Raw genomic sequence first — 25,151 nt, 5'->3', positions numbered from 1 at the left:
AATATTATCTCTTAATGCAACGATCAGTCATAATCCTGTTAGACAGGTACATGTATAAGGATCAAACTGAATTCAGTTAAAAAAAAAAATAGTTTGAAGGGTTGTTTTTGCTTGGAGCAGTAGTGAACTGGAGCCATTATTCTGAAGTGTTTATGGAGCCTAGGCTGTGTCTGAATTTGTTTTATAAGACTTTCAACTCCCTAGATAAAAGCAAACTGAAAATTAATATAAACAAACGAAAAGAAGACTCTGACAGTGAGATTCTACACAAGCAGGGAAAATCCGTACTTATGTCAAAGTTTGCTGTCACTCATGTTTACTAGAGTGTCAAGGCTGGAAATCGCATCTCAGAAATCTTAGAACTGTAATCTGGGTGAGGAATTTTATGTTAAACAAGGCAAGCAAGGGAACACATTTAAAAATCCAACATATTAATAGACTGTTTATTAAAGAAAAGACTCTTCCACCACATGTAGGTTACAGCAAAGATTAAAAGAAAACAGATGAAACATAAGTAACACAGATCCTTGCAGAGATATCCTCCTGCTAAAACCTTATCAGGCCTTTATACCTTTCTACACATCTCCTATAAGGCAAATGAAGACATTAACCATAATTTCTCTGCATCTCACATACTCTCTCTCAGACACACAAAAGTTAAAGGAAACAACATGGAGCCATTAGGCACCAACCGAATTCCAGAGTCAGCAATGCTCCACACAGTGCTGTGGTTTTCTGAGTCTTGACAGTGGGAGAAGCGAGATTCAGCTCTGCACCTATTAACTACCAGCCTTGGTAGATGGGAGAGCTCCTGGTTAACCTGTCATCACCACTAGTGTTACCTTCAGACAACATGCTTATAGCCTCATCAGTCTGCTGGCTGTCAGTTGTCGATAACTTCTTTGGATCGTGGAGGTTGGTTTGGTAGTTCACAGGTGAGGGATAGGCATTTTCACCCACAGTCGATGAGGACATCGATTCCCAGGGTATTTCTCTCTTCTGCCATTGCAGGTCCACTCTGCATCCCGTCCAGCCATAGAAAGCCAACGTGAAGAGGAAGCCTTGCATCGGGTTAAGAATCCCCTAGGGAAGAGCCGTGCAACAGGAGGTACATCAGCAAGGCTTCATTTTGAGCTCCAGCAAAACATTTGGCATGCGTTAACAACTTCCCTTACTCTGAACAACTGCTGTCTTTAAAAGATGCTATTTGCATGCAAATAAGTGTATGTTGTTCCCACTGCAGACACAAAGCAGGGTGAGATACCACAACCTGTTGTTTCAGTATGCTGAGGCCATCCCAGCGAACAGTAGGTGCCAAAAGGGTTTCTAGCATGAATTTTAGCTGGTGAGTCCCCCAGTGTGTTTTTAACATTCCTCACTAGCTCTACACTTTTTAATTCACAAAAGCAAATAGTGCATTTTTCACTAGAAGCCAAGTCAAATATATGAGAGTAGACATTAGCACATACAGGCAAGATTTTTAAAATAGCAGCAGTTGATCTGTCTGGAATGGCTGCAGATTTCTGAGCCAGTGAAAATGTCCATCAAAGTGGAATGGAAAAACAGGGAGAGACACTGAAAAAGAAAATCCCCAGTGATTTCCAAAAAATTGTCTGTTCCCACTGCCTTGGGATGCTTGACAAATAAATGGTTTTAGCGGTTTCCATTCTTCTCACGGGAAAATTGCAGACTTTGTTTACGGACAGTTTAAATGCAGCTCAGTTGCTAGACCTGACCTTGTGCTCTCCAGGTGAGCAAGAGAAAGGAACTTGTCACATGAAAGTGTCCATCCTTGTCAGAGGAGGAGGTTGCATCAGATCAGCTGTGTTGCTTAGCTCTTCAACACCAAGCAGCTCAAGGGCTTAACTGCACAGAGCATGCTTAGGACTCATGGGTATTTAACAGCTTCAGAATAAATTTATTGAAAAAGAAACAGACAATAACACCTCTGTAAAATCCCTTGTCAAATATTCCAAGAGAAGGATAAAAAAGAGTGGGGTACCGTAAGAGCCCAGCATCTTATGGCTATCTTCTTGCGCTTTGCTTTTAAGAACAATCATGTATTTTTCCCCTTATAGCTATCCAAATATTATGATGTAAGATGTAATTATTCTTTATAAGTCACTAATAAAGAAAGCTCTAATTACAAACACACAGTTAGAAGAAAATGTCCATTTTAGAGGGTAACCTTCAGGAATCGTGAGCTAAAACTTTGCAGCTTGCTCTGAATCTTAAAAATGGGTAGGAATCACTCACAAAGAGACTGCATACGCTAGTAAATAGGAGAAAATGATGGCCTTTAGTACCGTTTTGGTAAAGTTTACATGTGAGGAGCACTCCCAGGGACTGCTCCTTCCTCTCTCTTACCTTTGGCTTTTCTTCCTTGATTTTTGGAGTGCTTACATTCCCCATAACCATAACCCACCCATTACTGCTGCTGCTCCACCAGTCTCACACAAGAGATTTCTGAGTCTAAGAAATGCCATGACCTACCATTATAATCCATGTGATCAGTGCAGCACTTCTAAGGTTTTTCAGAGGCATTTCATTGATATCTGGCTGCATTTCAAGATAGAACAAAAGGCTCTCGTTGATGATATTAGATGACCAGCTATTGCGGAAATAAAAAGAGGAAGAGAACAAGACAGATATATATGTATATGTATGCATATGTAAAATATGATTTACTTTCAAATTATAGAGATTAGGAACACCAATAAGGAGAGTGAGTATTTTTTAATATTAAGTCTCCATATGAAGGGACCCATAGCTTTCTGAGCCCATGATCAACAAAACAGACACCTACCTACTAGCGCAGGCCCAGACAAATAAATCAATATACCCAGACAAAATTAAACCTGAAGATTTGAGCTTGCTGCAGGATAAAACTGAGATTATAAGCAACTGTGAACCATAATGGGAATATCACAGATGGCGACTTCTTTTGCTTGCAGCTTAAAAGCATAATACTCACAGACAAGGAACACAAATATACTCATATATGCTGTAAAAGGCTACAGAAACTCCAGCCTCCCTAAATTTTCATGGTTAGATTTGAGCAGATTTTCAAAATGTTTGTAAAAAATCTACAATCAAAACTAAGCTTGACTTTAAAATCCTTGAAAATGCCACCACATTTTTGGAATAAAGGCAATTTCTGTTTCTAAAGAAGGATGAGCATAACTAAGCCTCATCCTGTGAAAGAAACTGAGAATATTATACAATAAATAAAGGTTATAGTAAAGAGTTGCAACTTTGTATGACTTCTAAGCAGTCAGAACAGCCTTTCTTTGTATTTCTGCTGCAGCTTCAGAAAGGAAACCACCAACGTCCATGTCATACTTTCTGCAGAGGTTTATACGCATCCTTCTTGCAACTATATTTTTTCAGTGTAGAACCTTCTGCTCATGCCTTCCAAATCTGCAGGCATCTCTTCTACCCCATGCTGCTACAATTTGTTTTCCTCGTCAGACTCATCTCCTTTTTGACCTCTGGGACAGAACAGTATCTCCCCTAAACTTCTGAGATGGGACTGCCTCTGTCCTTATGTACAGTAACTACTGAAAGAGTTTTTACATTCTAAAGCTTATATTTTATCAGAAGAACAAAATCCAAAATGAGAACCATGATTTTTTTTTTTTTTTTTTTATAGGAAAACTCATAATGAGACAAAGACAAATAAACAGATGTCCCCACTGTGTCCTTGTGGAATTGCTCTCTTCTTTCATGCTTGCTCCCATACCATCAAGCTGGCCACAATCCCTTAGGTTGTAATAAACTTATTTGGTGTGTCCAGGCTCCACAATAAGGCTCTTTCTTTCCATAACCCTAGAAGCCTGGCTAAATCCTTGGTATTTCCAGCAACTTCCAAGAAGCCATGCTGCAATCGGCTTTGCAGCTGCGTCTCTCCCCCTCTCCCTGCTGCCTAAACCACCCTTTGCACTAGAAACCTCTCTACTGAGCTAAGCAGGCTCTGCTATTCCCAAAGAAAAGACAACAGTTTGCCTCCAGAGCACTCCAGTATACAGCAGCTAGGACAAGACAAAAAGGCAGCCTTCCTCCCTGCTCAGACTTTTAACGCTATATAACATGAATTAACAACGTGTTGTTTTATATATAATTATATATATAAAAGTATTTGTACAGACCGTTAACTTTGGCCAAGTCTTTTCACTACTCCTAGACTACTTCCTCCCTCTTTCTTGTGTTGTTACCCACATAGGTGCTGAACACTTCCCAGTGGTGACCACGTCTTGCTAGGTCACTGCACAGACCTCTGTATGCTGGATCGCCCCTTCTTCTGGTGCCTTTTGTGGTGTGTGACAATTGTGAGACTGCAGTAAAAACCGTCTCCTCTCAAAGGAGGCCTTCCTTCATCCTAGATTTGTTGTGTGCATCCAACACGTTCAGCCCCAGTCACCACTCAGCATCTTTCACACTGGAAGGCGCTGCTGGAGCAGAGGTGCAGGGGATTTGGGGATGAGGGGTGTACCCTCCCTTCTTCCCCTCCTCCCCTGCCCCCTTCCCGTCCTACCCCAAACTTCTATTTGCATAGAGGAAGATGGAATATTAGAAACAAGATTAAGTAATCAGAAGATTTCTGGTTTGGGCATGTACCCTGTATTTCTAGCTAACACACAATACCTCTTTCACACATTTGAGATATGAAGACCATAGAGATGATGCATTATATCCTCGTAACCAGGGCATGAAGCCAGCTGTAGAAGCATATTTATTGTAGGCTTTCAATGGTATGTTTGATGACAAGAAAGAAGACTGGGCGCTGAGGAATCTTTCTGCTGTTTCAGACAGCTTTAGGTTGTACCCAGCCACTTTTTTTTGTTGGTGTTGTTGCTATTGTTTGTTAGTGTCATTGTTTTCCTGTAGATTAAACATTTTTATCATTTCCTTGCAGCCTTGTGAAGCTGTGTGAGTGATTCAGCTGGTCTGTGAACTAGTTTAGAACTATGTCTTCCTTAGAAACCTTCCTTTCCAACCATAAAGACAAACAAATGAAGCAACACATCAGTCTCTATTCTTGTCCCCATCACTCTCCAGCTAGGAAAAAAGCAGTTTATAGCAAAATAATGCACCTCTTACCAAACAATGAATACCAGCATAATTTTGAAAAAGCGCATCTGGATCTCTGTCCCCAGACGTCTCTCATTCTCCGTGTAAATCCCTTGTCTGCCTTTCAGCAAAGAGGCAACTAGAAAGTATAAAATTGCGTTCATTAAAATATGTGCATCTCATTATTTAAACACAAAAATCCAGAAGACAGATGTCTGTAAAGAGGGAACAAAGGAACTGATGGATTTGTCTCCAGCAGCAGTTCAGATGCTACAAAGACCACCATCAGGTAATCTCACACACAGCCTAATACTAAAGGAAAAGAAGTACATGCATTAAGGATTCCTAAAATAGGTGGCATTCCACTAGCAGTTCTTTCTTCTCTCAATCCCATTGAAGAAAATAGCATGGTCAGCACACTTTTCTTTTGTAATAAAAAGGTAGTGCTTACAACTTCTATATGACGTGTGTGATCTAATGTATTTATTATGTGATGTTTAGACCAAAACAGAATACATTCTACCCTATTATACACGTTACATTTAATTATGTAATTAATACAGCATTGGGTACTACACCTTTAAAACTTGAAGCTGTAATGCTGACAAAAATAGACAGTTATGCAATCACAAGGAATAGATACTCATTGTGCATTTTCCCCTAAAAAGCATAGACTTGGAGAGATTATCCAACTCGTTCCCTGCCCCTGAGCATTACAATTACATCTAGGTATTACATCTAGTCTTGCTTAGACTGTTTGCAGTCTCAGCAAGCTTGCTGAAAAATGGGGAACACTCAAAGACCTCTTCAGCCAAGTTATTCCAGTGCTTCATTTGCCCTTAGTAGAATAATTTATTTCCTGCCTTCCTACTTTAACAACCTTTTCTTGAAGTTCAAGCTCAATGCTCTTTTACTGTCCTCTACAGTCAAGGAGAAAATCTGTTTTTAAGGAACAATGAAATTCTCCCTTGATTGCAGTCTACAGATCTCATTATGCAGATTTCATGTTTGTTTTATTTTTTATTATTATTATTTTATTTTTTTCCTTGTTGCTATCTTTATTACTTTTGTTAGACAACACAGAAACTACAGGTTGTTTGTACAAATTTTTGTTCATCTCAGCACAAGGAAACACAAGGCATCATCTTTTGCAACAGATATTTCTGAAGGTAAAAAACAAAAGTTGATCCTTAATGCCTACAGAACTCTAAGTACAGGCAGCAGAAGTAATACAGGCACAGATATTAAAGTATCTGTACAACTAGATACTTCAGCCATAGGGTTTGCCACAGGTGTATGAGCACACACATACATACCTACAGTAAGCACACATGGATGCACACACACGGCTGCATATCACACACAAGCATAACGATTCATTATTGTGTTCTCATCAAAGACCTTTGCTGCTGACTGTAGAAAATGTATTCCCCTGTCTTCCACAGGACATGCTATGGAAGGGAAGTTTATCATTTGCCAGACAGATGATTTCAATACAATCAAAAAAGCCTGTGCCTTCAAACCACACAAATATAGCAGTTAATGCAGAACGTAGGTGCCAATATACTGAGTGCTGTCTCAGAAATGCAGTTCTTGGTACAGATCATGAGAATGAGATAATACAATGATGCATATATGGATTGGCTTTGGTACCAAATGTACAGCACTCTGGTTTCTTTTAGATAAGTGAAATACAGGAGGTACCTTGATACAGGTAATTAGCTGTATTTCTGTTGTGAAACTGATACAGCATTGTCTACACCTACAAAAACTGAAAGTGTAATGTCAGCAAAAATAGATGGATGCACTATATGTGTAATATTTAAATAAAATGTTCCACAGATTCTGTCAACTTTCAGCAAATGAAACAACAAATTTCCCACTGAGATGGTATCTTCATTTCAGTAGGCAATTCCCTCCCACCCTCAGCCGTACCCTCTGTGATTTAATGAGGAGCTATCCCACATCACTGTAAAAAGGAGCTATCCCACATCATATGCAAGAAGTCATACAAGCATGACTTTTTACATTATTACTATGTGGCTAAATAACACATACTGATTCACACTGGCCATTAGGAAAATACCTGCAGATACTGTCCTTTTAAACAGGATCGGGTTGACCACCAGCACCAGCAGGAGTGGAGCGTAGGTTGTGATGTAGTGGGGGATTGCATGCTCCAGGCCTTTTTCACAACTGAAAAGAAATCATTAACAGGTTATTCATTGTTTTCTTTCCACATCTGACAGTTTGGGCTATTTCATCTACATCACCTTTAGCTTAGAAAAAAAAAAAATAAAAGGAATGAGGTGAGCAGATGCTAAAATTTTCTAGGATTGCACTGACTCAGCAGGAGACAGTTCTTAAAGATTAAAAAAAAAGCCCCGTATTTGGATGTCTGTCTCTAATGCTGACCAAAAGACATCCAAGTGCCCACAGGCCACTATGGCTTTGGAGTCTGCTCCTGGAGGCCCGCTCACCTGGAAAGGGACGGGTAGTAGAGCAGCGCCACTCCCTCCACGCAGAGCAGGACCGCCAGGCCCCAGGCCATCATGTGGTACAGCACGATCGTACTGGAGGACCAAGCAGGACAGACGTCATAATTAAAGACACCAAGCCTCACCCTTCCCACATGGCAACGTTGAGATGGGGCTCTTACAGACACGAGATGAACAGCGCTGGCAGTACCTCACACCCAGAAGAGCAGGAGGGAAAGGGACCCTCCTGACAGGAGGAAAGTCGCAGCAGTACCACATCCTCCAGCCTGTGGGGTGGGAAGCATCTCCCCCATTCCCACACCTCCAGAAGGTTCCCCTGCACCCTTCATTGCTCTTAAGGAAAGCACTTTAGGGGATAAAGAACTGGTGAAGGGAGCCGAACAGCCAACTTAAGTCATCCTTGTGAAGGTTGCAGAGCATTATGTTTAACTCTGAGAGTCAGACACTGCCCCCATCTTAGGGAAGTGCAGATCTGTGTGCGTGAAAAGCCCCTCATCTTTTAATCTGATGTTAGCATCAGGCCCAAATACACATTTTATTTTGCTTTTTGGTTAACAGGCATGGGGGAAGGAGGTAGGTCCCAGCTGTTTCAAACTACAAGTATGGGGCTTTACAAAACCAGGTTTGTCCCCTGCAGGCCGAGGTTAACATGAAAATCCCCATTTCAATAACATGCACCAGATGAACCGTGTCCCCAGTACCTGCTTACTCGGTATCATCTGGCTATAATGTCACAGAATTCCCCATTTAGCAATGGCAACTGAAGGTCATTTTGCCCTTCTCATAACCAAATTAGAAACACCTTGTATTTTCTGTCTGGGGTTATAGTATGGAACTTTCCAAAGCGTATAGGTTCTTCTGATAAAGGCATTGCAGAAAAATGTATACTAAGCACATATTTTTCTTCCTTAAAAATTTACAAATGTGATCAGAAGTGTAATAATGACCATAAAGAAAACAAAAATCAGAGAAAAGAAAAACAAACCGGAAAATGAACTGTATGAAATTCAGCATGTCCCCTCTCCCACTATTTTTATTCAAGTTAAAACTTCTCCCACAAGGATCAATTTCAGGTACAGAGAAGGGAAAAAAAAATTGTGTCTTGCTGCAATACGTGTTATAAAGCCTGATCTGCACCCTATTTTTCTGAACGTTAAATGAATTCAGTTACTTTTAAATGCCAGTTGGGCATAAACAAATCAATATCTGAGCATTGGCAATTTAAGCACTTAGCACACCACCCACCCATACCCTTATCTGGTAACCATGTGAACATCAGCTGTTTGTACAGGTTTCATTTATACCCTTGGATAGCTGCATGCAAACACAGACCTTGTTGGAAGTAAAATAACAAATTCAGAGCTTTAACTGTGGTACCTCAGTCCTGCTGATCTTCTTACCACCAAGTAAGAATCGACAGCGTAGCAAAACAACCACCAGAAGCCAGCACTATATAACAGCTGGATCCACATCTGTAGGAAAAAAAAATGGCAAATGTCACAGCTGCTTACCAAGTGCCACTGCGGGTGGGGGGTAGGCGGGCTCAAATCTTTCTCCCTTGTATTTGAAAGGTGTGTATTTTCCAAATGAGATTTCTGAAGTATGAAATCTTACTCAAAATCCCAGAAACAACATTGTAGCCAAGGCATCAAGTCATAAGTAAACTGAGCAGCATTTGCCTTTGCAGCTTATTCTATTTTTTTAGAAAACCTGCTATTTCCTTCTCCAATCTTAGCTTTTAATGTCATGAATAACGTCCAAAATAAATTCTTAAATAACAAATTTAGAGTGAGAATGCTTTAATTTTAAATTCAAATTTTAGCAATGCATATTTTATTCTTCATTAATACTGCATTTTAGTAAAATTTAGATGCTCACTAGCTGAGGTATGAAAATACAACTGAGGACAGCTGTTACCACACTGTGCCATTGCTTGGTGGGTTCTGTGTGTGATGGGTATTTTCTCCATGTTCAAGAACCTATGACTCTATGACTCCATAACTTAAGTTGGGGAACAGTTACTACGAATAAAGATGAAATGCAAAAAAATACGCAGCAACCCACCCTCTGGAAAAATTCTCCATACTTAACTCCTTAACTAATTTCTTCAATAAAAGTCCAAGTGAAACAAGTTCAAGTCAAGTTAAATTCCACTGTATTTGTGAGCTGACCCTATGCATTTTTTCCCATGAGCCTATAGATGATAACTGACCTGTCTTTGCCTCTGTTTATAAATTCTAAATCTCTTCCCCATAGGAGCTGGCTCTCTGTAAGGGTCTGGAACTATTTTAATATTCAGACTACCTTCCCTCTGAGCCCTACTTTCAGCTCTTATCTGAATATCCTTTGTCACAGCTCCACAGTAGCATCCTTTTACAGCTGGAGACAAACATACTTGTTACTGAGCCAAACATCAGTGGCTAGAGATCTACTATTCCTTCTTCCAAAGATAAATCAAGCTGGGAAATATTTCCTTTCACCATGGGTATAGACCCTACATCTAGTCATTTATGACATGAATTATTCAGCATTTAATTCAAATGCCATGACATTTTGCTAGTGCACAGAAGTCAGAAAATAAAACTCCAGTCTTCCTGTTAATGCTCTTTATCCATAGCACTCAGTATGTAATTTCATCTGCACTATTAAATATTTGCTGCAGTTCAGCAATGCACAATTGACTATATATACACAGACACATATACACAAATAAACCGCGTGGTCTTTCCACCTGCAAATTCCAACATAGACAAGACAGTCACCAAAAATAATGAGAATCAGATGTACCTAAAACCCTAAATTTTCATATGCTTGCTTTTTTTCTAAAGAAAAAAGTGCCTGAGAGGGTATCCATCTACAAATCAGAGGGTGTTATTCAAAGGGGAATCTTCAGGGCCTCACTGTTCAGAATGTCAATGGTTTGTGGGTAAATGAAATAAAACAATAGCAGTAGAAGAAACTTAAAATAGAATCAGAAGCATTTTATTAACTCACATGAGAATATGTTAGGGGAAGTGAGTAGAAGGAGGGTCATTTTTCATTCCAATATAATTAAACTTATATTTAGCAAGTGACTCAAACTACAACACTTTCCTGGAGCCCAAGAAAGGGAAAATAAAAATTGTGGTAGACCGCTGTGCTGCTCACCACCTAACCTGAGATCAAAATGAAAAACAAACAATCTGCATACAGTGTCTTTGTCACTGTTTAAAAATACTACTTTTTGTGGTAAGGGCAAGAAAGTGAAACTTAAGACATATGGAAACGTTTTTCAAATTGGGCATTCTTGTTGCAAGACACTGATGTTGGTGGTTTCACTGTCCTTCAAGGAAAAAAAATCAACTTTTGCATCTAATAAGCAAAAATTAAACATGTATGAGAGAAAACTGACAACTGATAGATGTGTACAACTGATGCTCGCTTCTGCTATGATGTCTGAAATTGTCATTATGCATATGAAGTACAGTGAGTTGCATTTGGGCACATCTTGTTTTGTTTAAAAACTAGTGGAGCTGAATAATTCTGTTTATATGCAGCTTCTCCTTTTCTATATTGTAAACTTTGCATTGTTAAGCTACTGCTGTTATAGTTCATGTGTGAATTCTTTGGCTAGCCTACATTCCTACTGAACTAAATTTATGATATTATTTGTCATTCTCCATGTTTTGGTTAAAAAAAAAAAAAAAAAAAAAAGTGACCTTTTTTCTTGTACAGTAAACTCAGAGTGCACGCCTCAGGCAGTACTGTGACTGTAGTATTTGCAACTGAGTTTCAATTTGCGCTTTTGGAATGCGTTTACATTTTCTTATTCCATGTGCTTGAATCCAGAAGACACTTGGTTACGTTTGGCCAGGTGCCCATGTAAACAGCGATCTGAGCTGTAATCCCACGCAGCAAGGACGTCGCTTCTGCCAGCGGCCTTGCCTCGCCAGGCGTACTCGTGCCACCGCCGCTGGCCCAAGGCCCCCCTGGTGCTGGCTCTCACTGTGCCTGCTGAAGCCCGGCATCCCATTCACAGTGTCCCCTCACCGTTTCGTGTCCCTCGCCAAGGCATGGCTCTGCCTTATGTGACCGCAGCATTTCTGCGACGAGCCAGCGCTGGGGAGCTGCAGGCCAGGCCGAGCCTCCCGCGTGCCCCGTGGCACCCAGCGCCCTGCTGCCCTCGGCGGGGCTTTCTGCGGGAGGCACGACAACGCTCGCACAGCGGGGCACAGGCTGAGCCCCGTCCGACCAGACACTGGCTCGGGGTCTGACCTCCTTTGGGACACCATGGTTTGCCTTTCAGATCCCCCAGGAACAAAGCATATGGGAGAGGACAGGCTTGGTACCTACCGCGCTCCCCACGCAGAATGCAGAGGGCCCCATGTCGGTCCCGTTGGCCACTGAGATGTTGGCGATGAAGCCTGGAAAGCCCAACCAGACACTCGATCTGAAGATCACACCTAAAGAGAAACACGTGAGTGCTTTCCGCCTGTCAGCGTGACCAGAGTCACATGAGGGTGCCGGCCGCGTGCTTCGCATTGTAGCCCGGATTTTGTGGGCTCACAGCACGGCTGCGGCTGCAGGGGAGCGCGGCAGGAGCGCCGCTGGGACGGCTCGCTGAAAGCAGCCCCCAGGGCCGGGGGGACTCGCGGTGTTATGCCACGTAGCTTAAAATCCCACTTACCTACAGACACTGTCACACGCTCCCCTGAAGTGAATCGGGCAGATTGATGTGAACCATTAAATATTGATAATTTTGCCCACATATATTCATATCCTAATGTTCATTTCTCTACACTCCCTTGTTTCGGGAAAGTGTAATTTCACACTTTTCGCTGTCTTCATTTTCACAAGAAGCTCTTTTCCTCTCTGCCCAGGGACTGAACAAAGCAGGGCTTCACAACCAGGTGAGAAAATTACTGACTTTTTAAATGAACTTAGTCTGTTAGTGAGTTTTTATGGGTTTGCTCAAAACAGGCATTAAAGCACCCACATACATTGTAACCAGCCCACCAGGCTGCCCACCACGTGCAAAGGGTTTCCCACCCACGGAAGTGAGCCTAATTCACAGACAATGACAGATAAACAGTTTGCATGTGAAAGCGGAAGGGAGAAAAATAACTTTATCTACTGCTGGCCCCATCCGACTGGAAGGACCTTTTCCAGGTGAAAGCACACATGCTCTTTCTCTATCTCTATTTTCCCATCCATCATTTGCTTTAATATTGGTACTTTTAGGTACTGTGAGAGAAGCTGGCTAGGTGTGAAGGGGGAAAAGATGTGAAATCCTACCCCTTTCAGAGGCAGCCAGAGACACTTACAAAACAGTATTACTTCTGTTATCTAATGTGAGGAAAAAAAAAATAATGGTAGAAACAAGTTATCCTGCATTACCACAGCATGTGCTGTGATTTGTACCTACTTTGTCAGTAAATGCCAGGGCAGATTTGGACGCATGATTTTCACCTTGCCTCATGTGCACCGGGCAGCAGGTTGTCCCCGATAAGGGAGCTTCTCTCGCTTCCCGAAAGCTGGCACTCGGCACGAGCTGCATGGCTGCGCTTCCAGCCAGCCTGCTGTGCCCGGAGGAGTGGCTGGCATGCGAACAGCGGCACAGGCTTGGTCTGAGAGGATTTACGGACATGGCAAGTGTTTTCTAAATACGGTCCAAAGGATCAGCTAAGTTTTGGAAGTCAGCTTTAGTTTTAATTGTGCTCCCTCGCCTCCACTTCCACGCCTTCCTCTAAGAACCAGCTGGTTCCGGATTTTAATTTGTTTTGAAGTAGAGATTTTGGTGTAGATATGCCAAGAGCTTTTATTTTAAAATGTGACTATTAAGCAAGACCTTCTCCCCCCAAAGGCCCGTCCTTTTCTGATCTCACTCAACCCAAATCTTCCCAGGAATACAGGCAGGACGTTTCCCTCAGAAATCTTGGCTCCTTTGGTTTGGGTACCTCAGAGCAACCAGAGCCTGCTACAGCAAGGGCAGGGGACGTCGAGCTGGCGCTTACCTAAGCCACCGAGGATGTCACAAACAGAGATAAGGAGAAGGATGGTGGAGGAGGAGGAGGCTTTGGGCATCTTCCGCAGGATCTGTCCCTTCTTTGGCAGGAGCTGCAGGACGGTCAGCAGCACGCTGACGGAGGCGCTGCCGATGCAGACCCCGCAGAAGACCTCGGGCTGGAAGTTCATCACGAGCTGCGTGGCTGCATCCCGGTTTGGACAGCAGTAGGTTTCTAACCGGGGAGAAGCCATGAAGCGTCTGGCTGGTGGAGGGGGCCCACGAGCAGGAGCGGCTCTTGCTTCCCCAAGGCAGTGTGCGCTTTTTCTTCACCCTCCCCATTAGTCCTCAGTGGTGAGAATCACGCGATTGAGGGATCATGTGCTGCTGCTGCTGGAAGTAAATCCCCTAGAGCGGCCTTTCTCAGCCTCTCCTAGCAAGGAGATCAGATCAGAACAACAAAACACGGTGTAATCTGAAACATGCCCCATGCTTGCTCAGAGCCATTGGCAGGAGTTCACTCAAACATTTCTGCTTGCACAGTACGTGATACAGGAAGACTTAAACTCATCAGAGCACTGGAGATGGTTTAAAATGAATAAGGATGGAGATAGCAAAGGAGAGGCATTACATTTTAATTGGATTTCATTTTAGCCCCATCCCACACATCACACTTTAATTACCGAAAATTAATTGAAAAGATGGGCCCAGACACAAGCAGTCCCCAGCTTTTGCAGGGAGGAGCAGGGCGATAAATCCACACCCTAACCCAAATTTAAATTTTAGGGCTCCAACCCACCCACCTCCGTAATTAAAATTAGAAGCAATACATCCTATCCCTGTAGAAAGAGATTACATTTAGGAAGCCATATTAACCTCATCGCATTTAAATCACAAGCACAAACAGTCTGTGCTGTTTGTGTTAGATCAGTTTGACGTGGAAAATTCCAGGACTTTTGATTCCTCAATAATATTTTTCTTTTATTTTCTTTCTTTTTTTTTTTTTTTTTTTTTGGAATAGGTTTAATATGGGAACAGGAATTTGACATGCAATGTTTGTTTTTACTTTATAAGCTAGATGATATCCTTTAGTCGTGTTGGACACAGCAGCATATTTAAACAAAATTAACTCTCCCCTCTCAGACACATTCAAATGCCCTGTGTCAGCCCCAACCCCTGCAGAAACTGTGTTTGTAGAAACACGTTCAGGAAAAAACAGGAGGGAGCATTGCCAGCATTGTTGAATTGAACTGGATGATACATGACACAGTCATGGATTTCATAAATAGTTCTTATAAGAACAAATGACCTTTTATTTTATTTTTTCCAATGGTCCTATTTATGTTTTTTAGCAGAAATGATTACACCTAGATGAATGACAGTAGCTTGCTGTGTGTGCAGGGGTTACAGAACCCTGTGGCTTCGGCCACTCCTGGCAGAAAAAAGTCTTGCAGCGAGGTGGCAGGGCTTGGGCTGGTGCCCACACTCCCCAACACACCATGCACCCATCACCTGCTTCCAGAGGGCTCCTCCAGCTCTGCCAACACTACAGCACCAGCAGAGCGGGATGCTAGCTTGCAGACCCAGGTGTCCACACATCAGCGAGGTGTCCCTGCTCCTGTCAGTGTTGATTGAGATCTTAGACAGCCAAGTTCAGAGTCTAGGCTTAGTCTAGAGAGCTGTTCAGCTTTTCTGACACAAAGGCACACGGTAAGCTGAATCGCTGAGCCGGCTCCGCTGACTGTAACGGGGTCTTAGGCATACCGTGCATTAAAGACTCCCACATTCAGGCAGTTGAGTTTGAAGCTGAATGCTGTCTGGATGTTTTTGCAGCTTTCCAGCATAGAGATTTTCCTGCTCCACAGATGAGGGCAGGTGAGTGATTTGGGTGTTGTAATCCTATGTTTTGCTGATACCACGGGCACAGAAAGTATTCTGGAAACAGCAAGGGTGTGAACCAGATTGCACTGCTCCAAAACACAAATTCCCATTGAGGTAAAGGAGAATATTTATGCCCTGTTGTCAGTACAGGACTGGGACTCCTTGGACTTCATTCCATCTCAGATGAGCAGCAGTGCGTGGAGTTGCCACCTCTCTGTCAAGGCAGTGCATTGCAATCTACCTGGCTAGCTGTGTTATCAGTAAGCCTAACATGAAATCCTCTCCTTTTTTCCTGCAAACCACTGCCTAGAAGCCAAAGTCGACAACTTCATTTTCAGCCAAAATTTCTAGTAAATTTACGGTAAATGCTAAAAACTGGTCTGGAGGAAACTACTAAAATAGGTTCAGAAAGCAACGAGTTCCTGGGCTACTGAAGAACAAAAAGATAACACAGAGACATTATTTTTTAAAATAAAGCCATCATATACCACATATACAATGCAAATAAATGTATATTAAAATAAATGATGCTTGCTCTCATTTGAAGATTAATTTATGTTGCCTGATGGAATGGCATGACTTTTAGATTATTAGGCAGAAAGTGAAACTGTTACATGGAAGCCTTTCATTGCCACTATCACTTCCTAAAAATGTTTCCCTCACTATTCCTGTTGTCATGCTCCTTCCTTTAAATGTTTAAAAAGCGTGTCAAGCTGTTATCCTGACCATTTGTTCTGGCTTCCATGTAGGAATGTTTAGCGTGTTTTGCTTTTTCTGCTTATCATTTGTTTTCACTGATCCTGGCTGTGGTTTTCTAGTTTGCCCATGTGGATTTACCATGTCATTATTTTAACTTCTCTCTCCCTTTTGTTCAGCCACCTTGAAATTGCTTGCATTCCTCAACTGTAGGCTTATATTGTGGAGGGCATTATTTTATATCTTTCTTTCCTTTTCTTTCCATAGCTTTGCCAGCCGTGCACCTTATTTTTATTCTTTGCTTCTTCAAGTGGATGATTGCTTTTCAACTTCTTCTTCTGGGTCCCTTTCCTCCTGCTCTCTCAGGATTTGATTATGTTGTTACTTACAGAGCGGGTGTGTGATTCTTTCACTGCTCATTTTTATTGGAAGCAAAGAGTGAGACCTGTGGAATGACAAATACAAAAAGAAAATAAAATGACTCAAGAGTGAATGGATACCTGCCACGACACAAGCAGACGTGTCTTTACATGGGGACGTATGAGGCTATATGGGAGGTGGATCTGCCAAACTAATGAGCTGCCCAGCCTCTCAGCTGGTAAGATCTAGTCTGGCCCTTGCTGCTGCACTCAAATTATAAAGAGTCAGAACAGTCACAGAAATTCAAGGCTGGTTTGGCAGTCCTATACCTGAGATTACTTTGGCTTCTCATGATTATGAAAATAAGAGGATAAAAGCCAGGGACAAAGGCAAAGGAAAGAGAAAAGAAACAAAAGAAAGTAAGAGAAGAGTTATTTTGCCTTGTTGAGGGATATTTATTTAGAATTCAGTACAGCTTCAATCGTTCTATAGGTTTCAGTTCCCTTCCCTCTGAAATAAGTGACACAGTTCCCCTGACGTCAGTGGTACCAAATAGACCCACAAATACGTTGTCTCTCATTTCTGCACCAAGGCAGGATCTCGATTAACCAAATGCTGTACCTTGAAGACAAACAAACATTAGCACACATATATGAACCTTAAAAAAAGAAAAAAGCTGGCACTAAAAACCAAACAGATGCACAGAGCACATACAACATTGCACAATACTAAAAATTTCAGCCCTGTTTTTCAATGTTCGTAGCCCTGTGTCTGAGAATGAAAAAAAAAATACTGCACTCCTAGCAAGGAGAACACATGCACAGCTTTCAGAAATACCCACTCATGCTCTCCTTGGGCCTGGGAAATAACGCTTCCCAGGCAGAGTCCATGTTCATCATTAAGATGAAACACTGGCTTGTCTGGCTCTAAAGCAAAACAATAGGTTTACAAAAATATGACAGGCATGCGTTTCTGCTGTTAAGGAGTGTGCTACAGCTTATGCGTGAGTATGCAATTTAAAGATATTTTAATCACTGTTTTAATTAAGTCTGGGATTACAGCACTGGTTTAAAAGGCAGAAGAAAATGCATACAGAGACACAGGAGAACTTTATTTGTTTATGTGTACAATTCAGTGCATCTCTGCCTCTACTTAAAGCTTCCAATAAAGATCTTAGCTACCTTACAAATATGAAAAACATATTTTGTCAATGGTTCATGACCTTGTAGTCTTTACCTGTCTTAAACACACTACTTCACATAGCATTTGCTAAACAGATGAAAGGTGGGCCTGTCTTCAAGCTGAATGGATGCAATAAAACCAGTTATGATCTTCCCAACAGATCCTCCCATACATTCTTACAGGCCTGAACATATAAATCTTCTATGTGCTCAGCATAGTTCTTTATTTTATCTGCAACTAGATTTACTTTGTAAGAAACTGGACTATTTTTCACAGTAAGATATGTCCTTCCCATTATCATCAGTACTCATTTTTAAAGCTAATTTTTAAACTGGCATTTCTCTTAGTGCCTAACTGAAATGAATGGGGATATTCACATCCCATTATTTCTGTTTCAAGTTTTCTGTAAATTTAGGCAGAATATCACAACAGTGATACTCAGTGTAACGTGCGTCATGACTGTAACAGCCACAGATTCCATTAAAAAGAACGGGAAGAAAAAGAGAAGTATCACCTCCCTTCCCTCAGTGATTTGAATATAAAACATCCATATATGCATATAACGTAGTTACACAGGTGTAAATCATTAGTTTATATTTAAGGATGGTGAACATTAGTTTAAATGAATGTATAAAAGTACATTTGCATAAAAATAATGTTTGATTTTTTTTGCTTTCTTTAAGAATAAAAACATAAATACACAAGATGAGTTCATTTGAACAGCTAAATAGTTGTGCGCACTTGACTGATGAAATCATATTATGTATATTTTATTGGTTTCTTTTCTACCTTCTCCAGAAGAATGTTATTCTACCTGGCTTTTCTGAACAAGCAAACACAATTTTTTTACTGAAACTGTGCCTCTTTTGCATTAAATTAGTAAGCAATGTTTATATGGATGAAATATAAAGTAACTGAATGGAAAAAAATGCATCCATAAACCGGAGGAAAAAAATTTTCTTAGGGTTTGGAAGAACAAAATCCTCAGTTCTCTATGCCAATGTTGAGCACATTATAGTCTTTGAACTTGCATTAAGCCAGATTTTGTGGCCACATATCTGGACAAATTCCACCATTAATCACTGTCATCTTTACAGAATAAAAAGATACCTCCTTTTCCATGTACATGCAAGAGACCTTGTCCCACACCCACACAGACTATACGAGACACAGTTTGCATGGGAACCGACTGATGAAAGACTGAAAAGAAAGAGTATTATCCTTTCTGCACACAGTGATACTGAATATTGGACTTTAATGTTTGGAAGCCTGCAGACAATACCTTGGTCCACAAAGATGTTCAGTGTCTACCCTGTCCTCAGTATGTTTAGAAGGCATCCCAGGCACCGCTACTTCCATACTCTTTCTCAGAGGTTATGCTAGTTGGTTCCATCAGGAGCAATTAGGTGGGATATTCTTATATTCTTACAAGAAGTAGGATATTCTTATACTTATATTTATATTCTACATATAATATTAATAATATAATATATAGTTATATATTTATATTCTTGTTATGATCATTACACTGGGGAATCTCAGTAGGTTATATCCCCTGCTACCAGAAGTTAAATTTCCAAAGCCTGTTAGCACAAGAAAACAATTTCAAAACCTCTGTTCCCAGGCCAGTCTATGTAACCAAATCAAAATATAGCTCTAATTTCATAGCTCTTACAATGCAAAAAAAAAGTCTCCAAGGACCTGTTAATTAAATCACTAAAAATGTCAGCATACCATGGTGCCATGGCCAGCTAGATGGTCTTGGTGAACACCGTAACCAAACGTTGAAGGGAATTCTGCCAGTCCAAGCATACAGCCCAGCTGCAAACCACAGGGTCCAGCTGTGTTCTTCTCTGAAATCCCATAAGGATTTCTCTCCACTCCGCTGGCTGCATGGCCAGCAGTCAGCTGTGCAGCACCTTCAGACTGTGTGAAGGAAAGTCGCAACCTTCTGCTCCACAAATTGTTATTTCTTCGTTTCTGAAATGAGCAGAAGGGTCAAAAGCATGCCTTAGCTGGCTTGGGGGATCAAGGGGAAGCTCAGCAGTAACCGCAGAAATATCACACTGCAGGAACCACCCTTGGTTTTTCCGTTCTTCAGGACTGAAGATCATGGCTTCATTGTCAGAGGTGGACTTCCCAGACCACAGTGGACTGAGAAATGAGACTACCTCCTCAGCACCCAAAGTAGCTTACTGGGTACACTGATCTGGTGGGCAACAGGGCTACACTATCCATTTACATCATAGCCTGGCTCCTCAGGTATGCCCATTAGTCAGCACTCTGGGAGCACAACCGCAAAAAAATTGTCTGGTCCTAAAACTGCTTCAGAAAATGGAGTGTTCTGAAAGAAATACTCCATATTTTGAACTTTCAAAAGAAATTAACCTTTGGGGTTGTAACAGGAGCTGTGTTCTCATGGAAGATGGGCAATAAAAACAAGCCCCCCAACCTGTTTCCCCAGGACATTACTAGCAGTGCCCTGAGTAAACGCTACGCTGTAGACAAAACTGAGGTTAATGAAGCAGTACCTCCCACAACAGCCTTAACCTTTCTAAGTCCAACATAAGCCAGGAAAATGTTGAAATCTGAGTGTTGACACTATTTCTCATTTGCATGACTCAGAAGGATTTCCTCAAACCTCCCAACAGCAGCTAACTTTTTTGCTTCAGACTCTGGAGAGAGGAGAGCACATCTGTATGCCTCTAACACAAAAGGGCATGACAGCCTGTGGGGAAGTGGCATGCACAGAAAGAGCTCCTGACCGCGTGGACTCACAGGCATGCTCAAACTGGCCTTACATCAGCCTTAACATTGTCAGACTCCTGTAAAATCACAGCCTTTTGTGCATACCTGATGTTTTAGGGCAACCTGCTATAGCGCTGCAATTGACGAGCACTCACTTCATGCTGCATCCATGCTTAGAGGTACGGTCACGAGATGCTGCATCCGAAGACTTCCACCTGGACACGGTTCAAGTTCTCTGTAACCAAGCAGAGAGTAGAAAGGTCATTTGTAATGAAGGAATTGGGGCTATTTATAGAAAGCACAGAGAGATTTATTTACACGTCGCTGATAGGCAGAAAAAGGGAAGGTCTGTTTGGGGTTAGCTAGCAAATGAAGACAAAGTCCAAGTGAAAAATAGCAGATTACGAGGCTTTTGTCTGCTCTCATGCATACTCTGGCCTCTTGCTATTTAACTACCCTTTAAAAAGCTTATTTCACAGCATTCTCTGAACAAAGAGCATTTGAAACCCTCTTCTTGTCATTTTCCCTGTTCATCTCTGCTCCAGTTATCATCTTTGAGTACGAAATTTAGATATAAGATGTTGTGATATCAGACTTTAAATGGTTTAAAGTCTGCTTGTTAGCCTCTGAGACTACGTCACTCAAGTAATTAAAATGGGCCAGTGCCAATTTTTGGCCACATATAAGGCCAAGTGGCACAGCATAGAGAATGTTATTACATGACGTGCCATCAAAGAGGATGGACGATGAAAAACATTTTTTAATGTACCGAGATCAGAAATGCAGCTGCAAGAATGAATGTCACAAATGATGCTTCACTGAAATGATGGCACCTAACGAAGCAGGACTTCTTGATGCAGTTGTAACCCACACATACATATAACCAAAATATAGCTATATAACATACACGTGTATGCCCATACACTGCTGAAACTCTCTTCCCCACTGAAGAAGTCTGTCTTCGTCCACACTGCCTAACAGTAACTGGTCCATAATATCCCCACAGCGTGTCCAGGCATTGCCCAGTTAGCATGCTAGCAAAGAAACAGCATGGCCAGCACGGACTGTCACGTGCCAGTGCTTGAACCTGTGTGTTCTCACCCTGCTGTTTAGTTTGCTTGTGAAGCTGTAGCCTGATATCCGGTAACAGGACTTGACAGAGGGCTTCAGTGCAGGAACTGGAAAAGGAGCAGGTATACAGACACCAGAGGCACTCTGGCCCGAGGCATGACTTAACTTGTGCCTGAATTTGACTGCCAGCTGAAAACCCCATCCCTAGGGAAAATCTGTTACCTGTTCACTTCCTGCTAGGTTGTATGTTGTCTTCTGACTTTGCTGCCACATGACAAGTTGCTGTTGCCCTTTTGTTTGACTTCCAATTTTGTTATCATGCAAAATCATGAAAATGTTAAGTCCTGAAGCATGTTATGGATTATAGAAATCAGCACTGGTCTCATTTTTCTCTGCCTACAGGTTTAATCAGTCTCAAGATGTAAGCCAAGAATATTTCTATTAGCAAATCATGTGCTTTTTTCTCTTGGTCACCCACAGCCACGGTTTGTTCTGCAGTGAGCTCTCTAACCCTCAGCAAGTCCCTCAGAGGTACAAGGCATTTCTGATGATGTGCTGCTAACATGCCCCCACATGGTAGGGAGCAGCACTGTGGCAACAACAGTTGCCAAAGGGCACTGCAAAGGGCACAGCAAAGGGCACTGATTTCCAGAGGGCATGCTCTCCATTACGAGACTTGCTTGAAATTACATCACTGGGCCATACCTGTGCCAATTTTTCCTTCTCTTTTCTCCTTCTTTTTATAATCTGGCTACCGAGAAGATGCAGGTGTGAAGGGTATGCAAGCATTCAGTGGGTGTGAAGGCAGGGAGCGTAAGGACTTGGTGGTGCAGTTCATGACATGCTGCATTTCGGCAGGAATTGTACAGCAGTGTGGTTATCCCGCCAGTTTTAAAGTTATTCTGGAAGTGCCTGTAAAGGGCCGTACTACATGGCTCCTGATACTGCTCCAAAGCTGGAAGATTAAGGCATTGTGAACAGGAAGAGTTACATCAGGGGACTTGTGCACAGGTATGTAGTCAGGTACAAACATCTTTTCATCTTCGCTTTGTGTCCTGCACACACCACTTGGGTGCGCCACCGGTGTCCACATGAAGTTTTCTTCTCCCCGGATGGAACCAGTCTGGAAACTGTTCTCTCTGTGTATTTGACAGTAGGACTGTTACAGGACCGTGCTGATGCAATCTCGGGATACAGTGCCAAACAAAAAGAGTTCAGAGAGTAGGGCTGAGCTATGCCTCTGACTGCCCGTGATCTTTGCTGCTCACTGACTGCCTGCTCTGCCTGAGCCAACTCTGCCTTTCCAAGACAGGTCTGTTCCAGTGGAAATCAGCTGCAAGAATAGTGGGAATCAAGGCAAATTTGAGTTAGTTGCCATTGAAACAGACCACTCCCCTGGGTCTCTTCTATTAAACGTTACTGGTAGAAAAAATGAGACTCTTCCCTCCCAGATTTATCCCTGCAGCTAAGACCTAGATGTTGCAAAACTCCTGGCTTACTTTGATAACAAAGTGGTCCATGTCTCAAGACCCAGCATTTTGAGTAAGAACTGAAAAAGTTTGAATCAAAACACTTTTTGAGGATAGATATACCAGAATCTCTTAGGAAATGCTATTCTTTCACCAATTTCAGCTTTATAAAAAGCCCTAGGAAAAGAACAGAAAACTATTTTTTGGTCCTAAAGAACTGAAGAATTCAACATATATTTGAGTATTTATCTGAAAGGTTAAAGACTTCTAAAGGTTTATCCAGCACTAATTATGTGCTGATGAAGCCTTATTTGCAATACAGGAGGAACAAGGCACACTTGGGAAGGGTTTAAAAGTGTTTAAATCACAAAGGAGACATCCAGCTGGAGTTTTTCAACAGGGTATTTTTCATTCTGGGAAAAGGGGTAATTTGTTGAAATCAAAGTGTTCACCAGAAGAGCATGATTATGCTGAATCCATCAGAAGGAACATGGCAGGTTTCCAAAGTAAACCCTCCCGGTTTCCAGCTATGCCAGGATGTCTGTCTCTTGGGCTGCTACACAACCTGTTTCTCCAGGTTCTCAGGACTTTCAGACTCCACAATAAACTGCCAGCAGCTTGCCACCCCTTGAATTACTTTATCAAAAAAAAAAAAAAAAACCTTCTGCTAGAGGAAATTCTTATCACTATTTTAGTTATTTTGGTCTTTGTGATGGTTAGTTTCAAAGACACTAGATTTTCACCGTATGTTTCACTAAATGTCCCCTCGATGTTATATAGGAAGGATCCTTTTGCTCCCCATCCGGTATATGTAAGCAAACCCTACAGATTTCAACAGCTATATTACATATTGCTGTGCCAGGGGAATTGACATCTACAGAGACCTCTTTGGGAATAAGATAGGCAAGTCCATAACTCATGCCTTGTAATCCATTTTTCCTCTTAAGTCTGTCAGCACTCTCACTGGATTCACAGTACTCTCACAAAACACTAGCCTTTAGGAAAGCAGGTTTTGAATCCTTTCATTTTTCACTACAGAGAACAAAGCACAGATACATGTCTATGTATCAACATTTTTTCTGCCACTGGTGACTGAAAGCAACTATGCAACTGACCACATGGAAGAAGTTGTGTTGGCACCATCACCAAACAGCGAGGCATTTAGGCAGATGTCACTGAGGATGTGGACGAGTCTGCTCAGACTCTTTGCTAGAGGTTGCAAACCCTTTAACTGAGCTGAAGAATATGGGCCATAGCTCATCTGCTCCATTTCACAGCCCAGCATCTTAAATTGTCGCTGAACTATGCATGTCCTAGGGCATCAATTCTTTATTTCAAATGGCTGAGGCGCTTCGTCTCTTCACTCAACTGTGATGTTTGGTGGTAAGCTCCAGGAAAGTTGTGGTAACAAACAGAGGGTGATTGTAAAGGCGTAGCTCACCCACCTCAGGTCTGTACTCTGCAACTTTGACTTCTTTTAAGTATCTCTGCTGCTGGAAAACAAAACAAAGCCAAACAAAACACACAAAACACCTGGCATTGTAAGGTCCAGCACAACGATTACATGTGAACATAAAATGCCTGTTCCAGTCATTCTGCAGGTGTCCTGTGCAATTCAGTGCCTTAAAGAAAAGATAACGTGGCGTATAGCCATAAAGGTGAAATAGGCTGGGTGTTAACAGCATACCGTGCTTGATAGTGTCTTAAAAACTACTATAGAGGAATTTATTCACAGTTTTGGCCGTCTCAGTGGCTAAGTAGGAAACATGTATGTGCAACAGAAAGAACAAAGGCCTAGTAAACTCTGTGGAACAAAAATTTCACTTGAAATTGTTAATTAAAATTCAAGTACCAAGCTCTGCACAGAAGTACTGTGGGAGGAATCTGTTTTATTGCAGAAGGCTTTTCTTTTCAAACTGAGTTTGTGGGAACCATGACTTAATAAAGTTTGATAGCTCCTTGTGCATGGCAGGAGGAGGCATTTGGGTAAGTTTTGTTCATCACTGCAAAGTAGCTTTGATATTATTAATACCATACATGATTACAGAACAGAATACCTGTTGTACAAAATCAGTCATAGCTGCATTATTCTCTGTCATCAGAATGAAAAAGTCTGTCACTTCCCTCCATACGTTTATGGCCCCCGAATGTATCTTTTAATTTCTACCTTGTATTACTAACATTTGCATATTT

At 41.7% G+C, this 25,151-nt stretch overlaps 1 protein-coding gene across 8 annotated transcripts; it reads right to left on the bottom strand.

The window, feature by feature from the left end:
- Nucleotides 1–414: 414 nt before the first annotated feature.
- On the bottom strand, nt 415–24,448 carry GPR143 (G protein-coupled receptor 143). 8 transcript variants are annotated; one of them, XM_035343521.1, is made up of 10 exons: nt 24,404–24,448; nt 20,524–22,822; nt 13,562–16,573; nt 11,901–12,010; nt 8,946–9,040; nt 7,551–7,643; nt 7,157–7,266; nt 5,101–5,209; nt 2,494–2,611; nt 415–1,083 (listed from the first exon to the last, which is right to left on the bottom strand). In XM_035343521.1, the coding sequence occupies exons 3-10, from the start codon at nt 13,803–13,805 to the stop codon at nt 784–786; spliced, it is 1,179 nt and encodes a 392-aa protein (XP_035199412.1). In that variant the 5' UTR covers nt 13,806–16,573; nt 20,524–22,822; nt 24,404–24,448; the 3' UTR covers nt 415–783. The 8 variants fall into 8 exon arrangements, with proteins under 8 accessions (XP_035199412.1, XP_035199484.1, XP_035199642.1 ...); XM_035343593.1 differs by lacking the exon at nt 24,404–24,448 and having other exon boundaries at nt 20,524–20,653; nt 21,342–22,953; XM_035343751.1 differs by lacking the exon at nt 24,404–24,448 and having other exon boundaries at nt 20,524–20,653; nt 21,712–22,953.
- Nucleotides 24,449–25,151: the final 703 nt, after the last annotated feature.

Source organism: Oxyura jamaicensis, chromosome 1, assembly GCF_011077185.1.
Source record: "Oxyura jamaicensis isolate SHBP4307 breed ruddy duck chromosome 1, BPBGC_Ojam_1.0, whole genome shotgun sequence".
In the NCBI taxonomy this organism is placed as follows: domain Eukaryota; kingdom Metazoa; phylum Chordata; class Aves; order Anseriformes; family Anatidae; genus Oxyura; species Oxyura jamaicensis.
Note: the sequence above shows the minus strand (reverse complement) of the source record. Positions and strands in the feature narration are given on the sequence as shown.